General features: G+C 45.4%; 5 protein-coding genes across 5 annotated transcripts; 3 read left to right on the top strand and 2 right to left on the bottom strand.

Moving 5' to 3' along the window:
* Positions 1 to 190: 190 nt before the first annotated feature.
* Positions 191 to 2,662, bottom strand: N7469_008311 (asparagine synthetase B family protein; the record flags this gene model as incomplete). The annotated part of the gene is made up of 6 exons (XM_056647229.1): positions 191 to 1,074; positions 1,135 to 1,326; positions 1,390 to 1,654; positions 1,806 to 1,889; positions 1,973 to 2,445; positions 2,503 to 2,662. The coding sequence occupies 6 exons, from the start codon at positions 2,660 to 2,662 to the stop codon at positions 191 to 193; spliced, it is 2,058 nt and encodes a 685-aa protein (XP_056498780.1).
* A 1,145-nt stretch (positions 2,663 to 3,807) lies between these two features.
* N7469_008310 (putative oxidoreductase, 2OG-Fe(II) oxygenase family) lies at positions 3,808 to 4,695 on the top strand (the record flags this gene model as incomplete). The annotated part of the gene is made up of 2 exons (XM_056647228.1): positions 3,808 to 4,140; positions 4,192 to 4,695. The coding sequence occupies 2 exons, from the start codon at positions 3,808 to 3,810 to the stop codon at positions 4,693 to 4,695; spliced, it is 837 nt and encodes a 278-aa protein (XP_056498779.1).
* An 806-nt stretch (positions 4,696 to 5,501) lies between these two features.
* Positions 5,502 to 6,795, top strand: N7469_008309 (Tyr-tRNA synthetase; the record flags this gene model as incomplete). Its single annotated transcript, XM_056647227.1, has 4 exons — positions 5,502 to 5,610; positions 5,811 to 5,821; positions 5,883 to 6,236; positions 6,301 to 6,795. The coding sequence occupies 4 exons, from the start codon at positions 5,502 to 5,504 to the stop codon at positions 6,793 to 6,795; spliced, it is 969 nt and encodes a 322-aa protein (XP_056498778.1).
* Positions 6,796 to 7,440: 645 nt separating this feature from the next.
* On the bottom strand, positions 7,441 to 9,675 carry N7469_008308 (iron-containing redox enzyme family protein; the record flags this gene model as incomplete). The annotated part of the gene is made up of 1 exon (XM_056647226.1): positions 7,441 to 9,675. The coding sequence occupies one exon, from the start codon at positions 9,673 to 9,675 to the stop codon at positions 7,441 to 7,443; it is 2,235 nt and encodes a 744-aa protein (XP_056498777.1).
* A 2,205-nt stretch (positions 9,676 to 11,880) lies between these two features.
* On the top strand, positions 11,881 to 13,981 carry N7469_008307 (Major facilitator superfamily domain general substrate transporter; the record flags this gene model as incomplete). Its single annotated transcript, XM_056647225.1, has 10 exons — positions 11,881 to 12,013; positions 12,073 to 12,209; positions 12,267 to 12,349; positions 12,402 to 12,499; positions 12,553 to 12,673; positions 12,723 to 13,110; positions 13,160 to 13,290; positions 13,356 to 13,425; positions 13,748 to 13,856; positions 13,911 to 13,981. 10 exons carry the CDS (start codon positions 11,881 to 11,883, stop codon positions 13,979 to 13,981), a joined length of 1,341 nt encoding a protein of 446 aa, XP_056498776.1.
* Between the last annotated feature and the right edge of the window lie 616 nt (positions 13,982 to 14,597).

Below are 14,597 nucleotides of genomic sequence, written 5' to 3'. Positions count from 1 at the left end.
ATTAGAGGCTGAACGAGATGTTCAAGTTTTTACAAATTTATGCAGAATTATAGCAGATGGTGTCATGGAAGCCATTTCACTCCAAGCGATTTCTCAGCATCTTTGCCCTGCTCTGAGTAGAAGGCAGTTCCAATCGGGTCCCACGATAACGAGCATAAGTTTCTATTTGTATCTAAAGTCAAGCAATAACTCAATTTGGTAGGGGAGCGGCAGACGCAACGCCGAACCTCTGGCTGAGGACAACAAATTGGGCAATCATAGTAGCCACACGGAAGGCTTTACGATCGCCTTCAATGAATGTTCTGTTGAGGAAATCTTCCGCACGTTGCCAATCCACAAACCCAAGACGCTCCACGTTCTCTTTTGAAAGAAGTCTTGAATATAGTTGGTGAATTGGTCCGCCTTGTTTGTACAATGAAGGCCCAACGTATGATGCTTTACGGTTTGAGTAGATCTCCTCTGTAAGGAAGGGCTTGGCTGCCTCGCGGAGAATGTACTTCTCCTTGAAAGCACCGTACTCACCGGGGATACCAGAAGATGGGTCATATTTCATCTTTAGACTGGGTGGCAGATTGTTAACATATTCAGTGAGATGGTGGTCTAAGAAAGGTGGCCGACTTTCAACACTGTGCGCCATGTCCATATTGTCACCACCCCAACGGAGAATGAAGTTGGGCAGGTAAGACTTCAGCCAGATGTACTGAGATGTATGGAGAGGGTGCCATTTCTTTTCCATTGCCTCCAGAGCACGTCCGTCCATTTCTTCCGCAAGTCGGGTCTCAGGATCTCCACCCGAAGCCAAGTATGCATCAGTCCAAGGGAGGAATGGCATATTGCCACAAGCGGCGATTTCGCTGATTGTGTGTGTATTATTGACCATCGCTGCTGTCGACTCGGGGACTGTATATGAGGCGTTGCCAAAAACGATGGCACCCGTCTTGGATCGTGCAGCATTAAAAGCCACTTCGCGATCCGCTTCGGGGATATGTGAGGGGGCCCAGGAATGATCTTTTTCTTGAATTGCATCGGGACGGAAATCGGCATAGCCGCCAAAGTGTTCGTCTGAGCCTTCGCCTATATAGTCTCCATGTTAACATCACTCAAATTGCGCTCCGCAAGGTGAGATAAACGTACCACTGAGCATAACCTTCATGCCCAATGAATGAACCTTCTCCGCGAGAGCCAATTTTCCGAGTCCATTCAGATCTGGGAATGGGAATTCGCTAAACCAGACGGCGTCTTCGAACCGTTTGGCCAGGTTTTCTTCGTCCATATGGACGGCGTGGTACTCGACACCAAGCCAGTCTGCTGTGCGCTTTGCAATCTCTATGACATGTTAGCCAATGTCTAGACTTAGTGCTAGCATGTCTGGAGAAATCTAGAACTGACCAGACTCATCCACGCCACTGTCCTTATCAAATTGGACGGTGAAACACTTCAGGCGAGAGAGATCCCCAATAGTATCGTTATTGAGCTTCGATCTTTCTTCCTTGATCAGATGGGCTGCCATGCCAGCGACAGTGGACGAGTCCAAACCACCACTTAAATAGACACCAACGGGGACATCACCTCGAAGGCGATTGCGAATCGAATCCAGGAGCCGTTCTCTGACGCCTTCGACCATTTCGGCCTCGGTTCGTGTCTCAGGTACCCTCTATGATGTTCAGTCAGTGCTCCTTGACTTTGATCAGATATGCGAGTATAGGATGGTATCGAAAATACGCGTCATGTTGAATGGCAGCGGTAATTCGAGAATTTTCACTCCATCTCCTGTAGGATAGGACTTGAGACCACAAAAGGCTCACCTTATCAGGGAAATCGGTATCCCAGTAAACAGTCTGCTTAATGTCACCTCCCTCTTGGTAGGTGAGATAATGGGCCGGAAGGATCTATTCAGAGTGAAAGTAGATTAGACATCTCAGATGACAACCAGTATGTGTATCAACCCAGGAGCAAGATGCTGGGGACATACTTTCTTCACACCCTTGAAGAATGTGCTCTCGCCACATTTCCACGAATGCCCCCGAATGGAATCAACATCCCAATGAGGCTTCCACCCATATGGAAGGAATGCCTTCATCTCGGTGGCCACGGCCAGTTTTTTCCCACCATTCTCGCCTCCAAGGACGGTATAGTACAGGGGCTTGATGCCGTAGCGATCCCTAGCAGCAAACAGCAATTGTCTTTTTGTATCCCACAGCACGAAGGCAAACTCTCCACGAAGATGAGACATAAACCCCCGCCCATAATGTTTGTACAAAGCAATCACGATCTCGCAGTCAGAGTTGCCCTGGAATTTATATTCGTTTTTCAATTGCTCGTGGTAAGCCTCGGCACCATAGAGCTCGCCGTTGACTACTGCGCAGATCCCGGAATCGTGGTCAATGAAGGGTTGGTTTCCGTCGGGCGAAAGGTCGACAATCGAGAGTCGGACATGTCCAAGAGCTATTTTATGTCAGATATTTAAGCTGACGGCTATGAGCAAGGACGAATTCTGCGTACCTGCTTGGCTATCCGAGCTTATCCAGGTACCTCGCGCATCTGGCCCCCGGTGCTTGATAATATCTAGACTTTTGTTTACCTCTTCATTGATAGCATTACGGTCCGGTCGAGGAAGGTTTTCTGGTCCTTGGATTTGAACCAAGGCTGAAATTCCACACATATTGGTTACTATTCTTTGTGACAAGCAACAAACGGGGATGTAATATCGGCCTGGCCTTGAATGTGTGGAATTTATAGCAGACGGAGTGGCGGCTCACAGTGCTTTATGTTTGGCCCACCAAAAAGCTCTTGTGGCCCCTTCAAGGTTTCTTTTTTCTCTCTCTCATAATGTGAACTATCGAAGATAGTCTACATACATACAAAGCTCCTCTACGGAGTATCCGGGTTTCGAATAGCGAAGTATAGCCACCAACCATCGATACACTAATGTACCAAATAGCCATAGATGCTGATTCGAGAAGCTAATTCCCGTTCCAATCCATGCACGGCCCCCTGAGGACCAGCGGTGTAACCTTTCGAAGGCTTTGCTCTGCAAGAAGCTGGTCGATCAATTGAATTTTTCCAGCTACATCTTGACATGCAGGTTCCTGGTGTCACAACATCTATGTGCATGTGGGTACTTTGCAGATACTGTACAGATCGCATATGTACATATGTACTGGAAGTGCATTTGCGTCAATATATTGGACGGAGATATTTTCTTCATGTGACGATCGAATCGATCGAGTGGGGGCCCGCAACTCGTGTCGTGAATAGTTGCATATTACTGCGGTATCAGTACAGTGTCCATACGGTCGTAACGATCGGTATCAGTAAATTACTACTGGTCCACTTAGTCTGGTGGGAATCGGTACTATGTATACATGCAGATATCAACGCGTTTGTTTGCGGCGATTGTAAACTTGGAGGTTGGGTCATGGCCTGGCCACGCCACATGTACATAGTTATTAGAGTAAATCGTGCAGCAACATCGTTATCCAGGTTACTATTGCAAATGCCGTGCATGGATCATTCGGCCACCTCGACCTTTGCGATGATCCATCCACTAGCTTCGTAGCATCAAGGTACCTATGACGATCGAACTAAATCGATACAGGGAAGATCAATCATATTTCCAGCTTACCTTGAATATGAAGCGGTGAATTGAAATACCAGTAGTTAGCAGCTAGCAAGTTGATTACCATTTTTCTCTATCATACATTTCAGTATTTTCTTACTACATCCATTTACTCGAGCTGCAAAGGCATCAAAACCTTTCCTAATCATCGATATTGAAAGTTTTTCGATTCTTTCATCTTTATCAAAATGAGCCAAACCACAACATCCACCGCTCCCATCATCACAAAAATGATTGGCGAGCAACCTTTACAGATCTCCAACCTGAGCGTCATCAATGTCGACAAGCTTGAAGCGAACGATGGTGCTGAGATCGAGAAGCTCGTCAAGGCGGCAGAGGAAGTGGGATTCTTCTATCTTTCGTTTAATGGGCAAAACTCCGAGACTGTCACCAACGATATCAAAAAATTGTACAAGGCATGCGATGACTATTTCTCGCTCTCGCGAGAAGAGAAAATGAAGGACTTCAGAGACGGCATTGATCGGGGATATAAGACTGGGCCCGGTCATGAGTCCTATGAGGTATCTTTTAAAGGCCTATACATCTGGCATCAAAGCTAACATGCAATGCAGATTGCTCGTGACGAACGAAAGACTGTCAACCTGCCAAGCAAGTTGGTACCATACAGCCAGCTGCTAGAGGAGTTCTCCGACACTTGTGATAAAGTCTCACGAACTTGCCTCCGAGCCCTCTCCGCGGGTCTATCTCTTAGTGGTTCTTCCGACCTGGAAAGCACCCACAAAGTTGATGAGCCTAACGACAGCGGCCTGAAGCTCCTGTCTGGTCCAACGGAGCCAACCGTCAACGATGTCCCGAATACTACGCACACTGATGGGGGATCCATCACCTTGCTCTGGTGCGAGAAGTGGGCTAGTCAGCTTCAGGTCCCGGAGACAAAGGAATGGCTATGGATTGAGCCTAACAGCCAGTACATCCTCGTAAACATTGCCAATTCGTTGCAGCGACAAACTGGTGGACGTCTCCATTCTCCTGTCCATCGTGTTACTCAGCCTGTTGATGGTGTCGAGGATCGACCCATGATCTCCTATTTCCTGAGACCCTCGAAGCAAATTTGAACGTGCTGTCAGTGGCAGAATTGGGGCACGTCATGTTTATACAAAATTTAAATATATCACTTCAAACCCATCTTTCACGTAAAATCAAGCTTTTTGTTTTTGGTTGAAGATCTCAAGACGGCTGACAATCAAGTTTGTATTCCAGGGTCGACTACTGAAACTTTCAGCTTATTGAATACATTGAGTAGCAGTAATTCCCTAAAATCCACTCACAATGACGAGGTCTCCATAGTCTGTCTCATGCCCGTCGATGTTGAGTTAGAATCAATATTGTATGCACATATATAGCTTACGAAATATAGACTGCAATTAATATCGTCGTTCTACTGGAGCTTCAAGTTAATTGCTGCCGGAAAGTAATTGATACACAGTTCACGCTCATCACCAGAAGAAGAACCACACTTGATTGTTCATTGAGGAGTATACTGACGCCTTAGAGCGCCACTCGATAGATCATTCCACTCATGCAGTGGTGTGTCACATATGATGACTCCGCATAACTGTATGCTTAAAAAGTACGATCCAAGCCCAAGACCCACTTCAGCTCAGCCGTCGGAATAATTCTTGTGTTACCCTGCAGATGCGGTTATTTGGCGCTAGTGATTCGATGCGGCTGCATGTACGAAGCATCTAGTGTACTATTTACATAACAGGTAAATTCGGGGGGTGTGAATTTTGACTTCAATTTCAGAACCGATTGAGGCAGTTCTCCTAAAGTGCGTTTGTATATATAAAAGCTCTCTACTCAAGTCCACTCCTCCAGTTCACATCTGCTGCTCGCATTTTCTGGGTTTTCCAATCACATCATGGCAATTGATACGGTTTATAAGTCGATCACCCGTGGGGTAGCTGTGCAAGATGAACACATCATCAAGGAGCGCCTCCAAAATGGACTACCCCTCAAAGGATTCTGGGGTTAGTGAACCTGTGCTCTGTGTATTGAATTGACCCAAGAAGAACTGACAAATTGTGTTCCGAAGGTACTGCACCTACTGGAAAACGTGAGTCACTAGAAATTCGAATGCCTCGTAGTAAAGCCAGACATTAACAGAAACGATATGAAGCTCATCTCGGATATTTACTACCTTGTATTAAACTGATGGAATTTGTTGCAGCGGGTGTAGAGGTACTTGACTCAATCCCTGGATCCTATCGGAATTGGATTTTAAAAGCTAACACCAAACGAGACTACCGTATATTATGCCGATACCTATGCATTCCTCGTCAACCATGACGTTTCGATAGAACGTGTTGCTTACCGAACCAAGTACTATCAGTTCCTGATCACTGCCATCCTCAACAGTTTAGGTGTTCCTAAATCGAAGATCTCCTTTGTCACGGAGTCTGAGAGCTTTACCTATAACCCAGAATTTATCAAGAAGGAACATCAGCTATCCGTTCTAGCATCGCAAGCGGGAATTAAGGCATGCGGAAATGAAATCGACGAGACACCTTGCTTTAGCCCAATGCTGTGTCCTGGACGCCAGGCTCTGGCCGAGGCCTTTCTAGGCGTGCATTTTCAGCTTGGTGGTGAAGACCAGGTAGGTCTCTTTTTTGCCCATCACTCAGACACCTCCGACGATTACTAAACACTTTCACACATAGCGCGGCATGTTCAATTTCGGCAACTCTGTTCTTCCGCGTCTAGGATTTGAGCAGAAGGCTCACCTCGTGAACCCTCTTCTGCCAGCACTGAGCGGCTCCAAGATGTCTTCATCCAAGGCAGCCTCAACAAAGATCGAATTTCTTGATTCTGCAGATGATGTGACTCAAAAAATCATGGGTTGTGTCTATGATGAGAGTCAGTTGGAAGGTAGTGGACTCCTCGCCATGGTCCAAATGGTTATTATTCCGTTTACGCGGGTTAGCGCAAGCTTGGGCATCAAGAGGGGATTTTCTTGCTTGCTTGTAAACGGTGAGAAGAAAACGTACCGATTATATGATGACTTTTTCTCGGACTGCAAGAAAGGCAGGGTTAGTGGTGATGGTATCAAGGCTGGGGTGGCTGAAATGATCAACCACATATTGGAGCCCATACGACAGTCATATGCCTCGAACAAAGAATGGCAGGATGTCACTGATCTTGCGTATCCGTGTTAGAAATAAGCAGCAATGTACACAGAGGATATATGAGATGGTCAAGCAAGTGGTATTACTGGAACAAGTCCAATGGCTGTTTCAATTCAATTTCCCAAAATTTACATCTCATCCACATCCACAAGAATACCGAAATACTAGAGCCGCTAAGTATAGCTTAGCAGTTACTATTCGGAGTTTACCGAAAATTAAAGTCCGCGGATACCATCTGGCACAAAATGGACTGAGGGCAAAGACTTGAAGTTCAAACGTCCCCCGAAAGACACGATTCATTGCTGGGTGCACAATAATCTGAATAGAATACCATTTTATGATTAAGTCTATCTCCCTGAGCCGTTTTTACTGAGAATTAGATTTGATGGCTCTTGGTGGCTCTGATTCAATCATAGTTGAAACATCGCCAATTGGATGATGAACATGGATATGATACAGTAAGTAAGGCGTGTCCTTCAGCAGGATCATCGGCCTGATCCTTTGAAGAGCTGGGAACTTCACATTTCAGAAATATTTGCTATGACAAGAAAATCCAATTGCAGTCGTATCATGTAATTACCGGGACATTGTGCTTTAACCAGATCTTTTGAAATCAACCCAAGGAATAAAACTTCAACGTCTTCCATCGTATCATATACTTCTTCAACTTCAAGTTCAATCTTGATTCTTAAAGCATTTTTGTACCTCACTTCTGGCTAATCGATAACCGTGCGAGAACTCTTCAACCGCTTTCTCATCTGAGGATATGCATTTATAGCATTCCTGCAGATAATGGTACTGCCTGCGGACCAGCGCCTGCAAATTGATGTAGCTCTGTGGTGATAAAAGACCAGACCCTGAGTCCTTTGCTACAGTCTCCTGTAGCTCAAGCATAGCCATGGACATACCGAGTAGGACACTGAAGTTTTGGAGGGGCTTTGAGGATAATTGGAGCATTTTCTCGGAGAACTCGGAGGGCCAACGGGCGAGAAGAGACTTTAGGTCTGGTGGGACTTGCAATGAAGCACGTTCAATCATCTCGAGTCCAATGCTGACAATGTCCGCAGCCTCTTCGCCATAGGGCTCATGGATACCAGTGGCAATCGGGCTCTCAGTTTGAAAGCCAAATTGTGCTCGTAAAAGACACAGTACCGCAGATCCAAGCTTGTCGGCAGTTCGTGCTGGCGCGTATACAAATGACTCCAAGAGGCAGGGCTGTGTATGCCAAAGGGGAATCAGAAGTGACAAATCGATATCGGCCGCTGGATGGTCTGAACTCTGCTTTATGTGTAATGTGTGGGCCAAGACTGTTGTTTCAAGCTTGAGCGCAGGGGCAACATTTGATTTATCGGCAGTTACTGCTGAGGAATTGGAAACCCCGCAGCCTTGACAGTGTGAAGCTGCTGCAAATCCAGCAAAGTCGTAGTAGTATGGAATGCGATGCGGTCTCATGGAGTCAATCCATTGTGCCAGGATACAGACTTCGTCTCTTGTAAAAGAGCCAAACATCTTTCCTCCCCAACGAAGCTCAGTCACGAGTCTGCTTTTATTGCTGTCTCCGGGGTAGATCCATGGCTTAGATGTACTCAAAGATCGAAGGAAGTCATACTGCCATTCTTCATTTGTAAACTTCACCGGGTCCAGCCAGTCATCAAGAGAGCGATTCTTGATTTTAGCTTTGCAGCCGCAGTGTAGTCCATGGGCTGCATGAGCTTTGGCAGAAAATATCTTAAGCACCTGCGCCTCGAGTTTATCGCAAGGAATGTTGTCGTGTTCGAGGGGTATATCGGTTGCTTTTTCGTCTTTCTGGCCTAGCCACTCGCTAAAAATGTACCCTGTTTGGACTCGCCTCCACACAATTTGAGCGGCTTCCTCGCCCTCAGTCTCCAATATATGTTGGATGTAGTTTACAGGGGCATTCATAGACATGGCAGCATGACCAGAGTGACAGTTATCAATGGAAACATGAAGGAGGAAATAGTATGGATCAAGGCCGACTTCTGGCAACTCTTTGGCAGCTTGCATTGTGTCCAATTGCAGCATTTCAAAGTGCATGTTGAATCCTAGGATCTCAGGGAGAAATTCATTCGGGAACAAGGAGATCATCAATTGGGCAGCACCCATCCTCCAATATTTCAGGCTATCAAATTTGTATCGGGGGTGGAGGATTTCTTTCTCCATCGGGGAAGGCAACATGGGCTCGAATTGCTTGAGTAGTTCCTCGAAAATGTAAACGTGATGCTGATTGATATTTCCATCTCCCAATTCTTCGGTGAATATTTGCCAGGTTTGTTTCACAATCGGGCGAAGAGCAAAGGGCATCGTTATTTTGTTGAAATGTCCTAACCAGGCTCCATCGACAAGCTTCAATGGCGCGATTTTCCTCAACCACCTTTCCGCATCTTCACGGTCTCGGACCAGCTGTCGAGCACCCCCTGATTGCCTTTGGGCAATATATTCTTTGTAGCTTTCCGTCACTTTTTGGTGATGATCACTAAGAAACTTGGCCAGCTTATCCTTGTCGAAATCGCGGATTGAAAGAATATTGTCCTCTCGGTTCTTCGAGAAGTCTTTCAGCCCCTCTGATAACAACCACAACAACGACTGTTTGGCAATTGGTATGACTTCTGGATAATCCTCAAGATGCTGTAACTTGAAATAGAGACCCTTGTATAATTCCATTTCACTGAATGCCGTTTGTTCTGTTGCTAGCTTGGCTGTTTGACGGATTGGGACTGGCTCTCTTTTGACCGACAACGATGGACGGACTTTTTCTTTGAGCTCATTGTGAGGGAAGTATTTTCCGGCTCTGAAGGCAGATACAAAAGCGGTACAGAAGAGAGCAGCGACTAGAAGCCCAAATGATAGATGTGTAAGTGGAAGGATTTCCACCTCACTGCTGAAGCCCATCGTGGAGCGGGATGACAGAAAGATTCGAAGGGGTAAAGATATGACTTGAGGATCATAATTGCCGTTTCTCTTCGCCTCTCGGGTATTTATTGCCCCAAATCTACAGAATAACGCTTTTAGCCATAGCTGCAAGCTCTCTAGGTACCTTGAACGGAGAGCTTCCTCTGCAGCGAGCTACCGGACACACGGGGTCCGAAAGCATGCATCGTGTAGCAGAGTGGAACAAGGTTGTTCACGTAACACCAGATTCGATGCAATGAGTATGCGAGGGGCTCCTTTTTTTCGGTTTTAAATAATATTTAGAGGTTGAGGTACAGTAGCTGATGTATCGTTTGCCCTCTACAATTGTGCAAATTATCTGCTTGAAGAAGTGGATTCTTTCCTGTTCTGTATGCTATGTAGCACAATGAGCTTCCGAGTGGATAAAATGGACAAAGAGAAATGCATACTTTACTATACCTGATCTTGATTTTTTAACGTGTCTGAATAGCTAAGGATAATTGTAGCATCATGGCGGAAGGCTTGCATCTCGGCTTACAACTATCATCGGACATTCTGCGTGGCTTGGCTGACAATTTCAGGCCGAGCAAAGATCGACTAATGCATTAACGACTCTGCAGCAAGTAATATACACGATCGTAATGTTCATGAAATTGGAGCTAGAGTGGGTCGCAAAATACACGCGATTACAGAGACTTGTAGACTTCGCCAGATTGTGTGTAATTTTTACCAACACACCGCCCCTTTACAGAATTCATACCCATGAACACTTGAATCGGCCTGGATTTCATCTAGATTGTGGGGGTTCTTCAGGGCGCATTGTGCCTTATTTTAAGAAATTTTGTTCCTGGAAACGGGTCTTATTGAGAACCTGCCACTGCATCGTCAGATAAACCGCGACCGTAAGCTTTTGAATGACCAGCTTTACTGCATAATCTCTGATTTGTGTCCGTATGGACATGCCCCCCCATCTCACTAGGGTAGAGTAGAATTACTTTGAATACTTAGTTACAAGTTGGCTGTGTCTGTTGCGGATCTAGGTTGATTCTGGGCATACTATGTACACACCTGGCAAAACCCTACAAAAACTTGATCACAGCCGAAATCGAACGCGTCAAGAATATCAAGGCATATGACCTGGTGCAAAGACAGGTCCATATTACAACTATTATTCTTAGTTCTTCTAGGGCGTAATGACCATCCTAAAAGGTATTCGTGAAGCGGAGTATTCCAGGATGGAGCCTTTCTAGGCCCAGATTGAGTATTTTTTTCAAAGTGTATGATATGTATGATAGGGCGAACAAGATTTAGATACGGAAGAACATAGCCATATTTCTTCAAATAACGTTGCGATTCAAAATGAGACTGTCTAATACTAAGTAGGTGCTAGTAAAGAGAGCTCCTTGGGCAGGCTGGGCTCAGATGTACTATGAAAGAACCCCATAAGAACGTTACTGGGATAAATGCTGTACGAACAAGAATCCGTCATCAAACTCAAGCCATGATGCGATTCCCAAGGTTTGTGGAATTCGTCAAGTAAAAGCTGAGCCAGCCCTACATAGACATATTGCGAGATTTTCAGCTGAGACGAATCTTTAAAAAGCCCCTCCATAATGTCGACCAACACCGGATCTTGGGTTGTATATCATGCAAGTGATAATCCTGTGTAACATCTTTAGCCACTCCAAGACTTCAAAGGGCAATAAAACGTGTGAAGGGGCCATCAGAAACGTAATACTATAAGCCAATAGCGCGCCATACGTGGGAAAGGGTATACATGTTGCCTGCTGGGCTGATTTACCTTGCATCACTAGTGGAATGAACTGAACCAGTGTTCACAAAATGATGGCCGCGAGCCCCTCCACTTTCATTCAGATCTCAGCTCTGATTGACGATCATCGCCTCTTCCCTTCTTCGACCCACACCATATCACTTTTGTCAGGTGTGCAAATCTTTGTGGTTGGCAGATCTGTCCTTGCTTAAAAACAAAGCCTGAGTAGGATCAACTGCATATCCCTCTTCCAACCTTCTCGCAAGGTTGTTTCTTGTTTTTGTTCTTCACGTCCATGAAAATCAGCCTACAACATACGGCTCGACCATTAGGGTCCGGATTTCCATACTCTCTTTAATTGTTTTGCTTTCAACTTTTCTACGATCCTTTTTCGCAAACCATAATTGGGAAATCCTTATTATCAGCCTGGAGTGATGTCTGATGAAACTACGCCCCTTAATGGGAGTCAATCATACTTGGATCACGACAGAGAGGCCGGACAGGATGGCAAGACAGGGTCACCAACACCTCACATTGACCGTGGATTTCTAGCCATAGCTTTCCTAGGTATACAAAACCGGAGGCTCACATAGCTGCCTCTCAGCATTGCTAATATTCGTCTTCAGGTATCTATCTAGGAGCGGCCGATGAATCATTTGTCCTGGCCACACATGGCGAAATTGCATCGCGGTTCCAGCAGGTAGCACTCGGTCCATGGCTCATCTCTGCGTATACCCTGGGTTATATGACTACTCTTCCATTGGTAGGTTCCACCCTCCCCGTCGCCTGCACCCGAAATATCACTGACCATACACGACAGTATGGAAGGCTTAGTGATCTATATGGCGCGCGGTGTATCTTATTGATCGCCTATCTCTCATTCGCCGTTGGATGTGGCATCACGTAAGCCAAATAATTTCGGTGTTCTTAATTTGCCAACTGACAGCTTCCAAAGGGGTCTCGCACCGTCTATCTGGGTCGCCATTTGTGGTAGACTTGTGGCTGGTTTCGGAGCGGCTGGTATGACAGATCTTGTAAGCGTCATTGTCAACGGTAAGCTACCTTATTCCCATTCCATGAAAGACATATTGAGATTGGGAATCAAGACTTGGCTCCACCGAGAGAGGTTGCAGTAATCCGAAGCTACTTCGGGATTTTTATTCCACTTGGCATAAGCACCGGAGGTCCTTTTGGCGGAATCCTTACTGATCTAGTAGGATGGCGATTGTAAGTCTTTATCCTCTAGTGTCAATGCGACTAGGCTAACATATCCAAGATCCTTCCTCCTCCAGGTTCCCCTCGGACTAGCTTGTTATTTCACTACTTACTGGCGACTGGCGACGCAGGCGGAAGAGGACTCTAAACAAACACCAGAGGGTTATGCTGATCCCGTCAAGCCCGACGTCAATGCCCCGGGAATCATTCTATTGGGCCTTCTGCTCACCTCGTTGATGGTTTTATGTCATTCCCTGGGAGGATACGGGCAGGCGAAAAATCTTAGGTTGGTAATCAGCATCGGCTGCGTCATTCTATTTGGCCTCGCTTTTTGGTGGAATGAGAAATATCGTACCAAATCCCCTTTGATGCCTTTAAAGGAAATGCTGGCAAATCAAATATGGGTCATTTATCTTGCACAGTTCCTGGTCTACTTCTCACTATTCGGAGTTCGTCCCCCTCGCCATGTATGTGAATTTTTCAACTAACATTTCCCAGATAATTTCGAACATGAGTGAATATTTTATTAGGACTAGGAACGCGTCGAACAAATCATCTGGAGCGTTCTTCGTCATGCTCACCATTGGCAGCGTCTTGGGATCGGTCATATCTGGCTACTCAATCAAAAAGTAAGCAAAGTCGCCCGTCACAAGTTATTCTCCCATGTTCTCCCAGTTCTGACTCAACTGTAAAGAACTGGAAAATACAAAACATTATCCGTTGTCGGACTACTCCTGATGATAACTGCTGTCGTTCTTTTCATGGTTCGTTGGCCACAGGGCCCAAATGCTTGGGAAGTCTCCTACCTTGCTATACAAGGATTTGGTTTCATGGCCTTCAATGCAGCTTTCTTCGTGGCAGTCTCGGTCTCAGTCCCCAGGGATAGCGGGGCATCTGTAATTACTACTTACTATTTAGCCCAACAGCTCGGTATATTGGTGGGTGTCAATTCTACGGCCGCTGTGGTGCGGAGTGTGTTCAAGAATCATCTCATGGAGAATCTTGCTCTCGAACCGATGGCAAACAAGGCATGTTATTTCTTCCGCCAAGAACCCTTCTTGTTGGTGAGAAACTAACTCTCTGTAGATCATTCAAAACGTCCTTCAGGATAATCGGTTTGCGTTCAAATATCTCCCTCCGAACTTGCAAGAAATCATCGCCAACACATTTATGAAAGTGTCCTTTGTACCACCCTGTTAGTCTTGCATAATCATTTATTCTCCGATTTTCTGTTCTAATAATTTGACAGCAATGTGTCTCGTCGTCTTGCTTTTCGCGATTCCTACCATCTGCTTTTTGCCGCAACGGTCGTTGGATTGATAAACTACTGGCGCAACAAGGGAAAAGCTGATTTTCTGGTAGAAATTACTACCGAAATTGCATATCAGAGGATCAAGGCGTATTTTATTGACATTTGATAATTAAATTTGTGAAATGTGTACGTTTCTGACTGGAGTTTCTAGGCTGGACTGTCCGAGAAAGTGGCCTTGGATTTATGTACAATATCAATCTTTACCGAATCAAATTTTCTTTGTGTGAGCAATACCAACAACTACCAGGGTACAATTCATATAGTATGTTGCGTGATAATGGCTTCCAGCCCCGAGCATTCCTCACAGCATCATCCCATTGCCGTTATATGTACAATTTTTGAGTGACATGAAATCGGCTCCCGAAATAGGATGTAGACTTAGAAGCAAGAGATTCCCTGTCAATCATTACCATGTTTCCACTCTTGAGTGAAGACATGAGATTATATTCGTCCACTAAGTAGGCATTGAGTACCATGAAGGAGTCATTACTCAAGAATAGAATCCGCATTAATAAGACTGGGCAGCTATGTTTTCTTTTTCTTTTCCCTGAAGAATTTGGTGTGTCAAATGCAAAAGTTTATTTAGTTTCTATATTTGAATAGACCTTTCATCTGCTCAACCTT

The sequence above is a fragment of the Penicillium citrinum genome, assembly GCF_028827155.1.
Source record: "Penicillium citrinum strain IBT 23319 chromosome Unknown utg000007l:1.0-2040159.0:1.0-2041076.0, whole genome shotgun sequence".
Classification (NCBI taxonomy): Eukaryota; Fungi; Ascomycota; class Eurotiomycetes; order Eurotiales; family Aspergillaceae; genus Penicillium; species Penicillium citrinum.
This window is presented reverse-complemented; position numbering and strand designations above follow the sequence as displayed.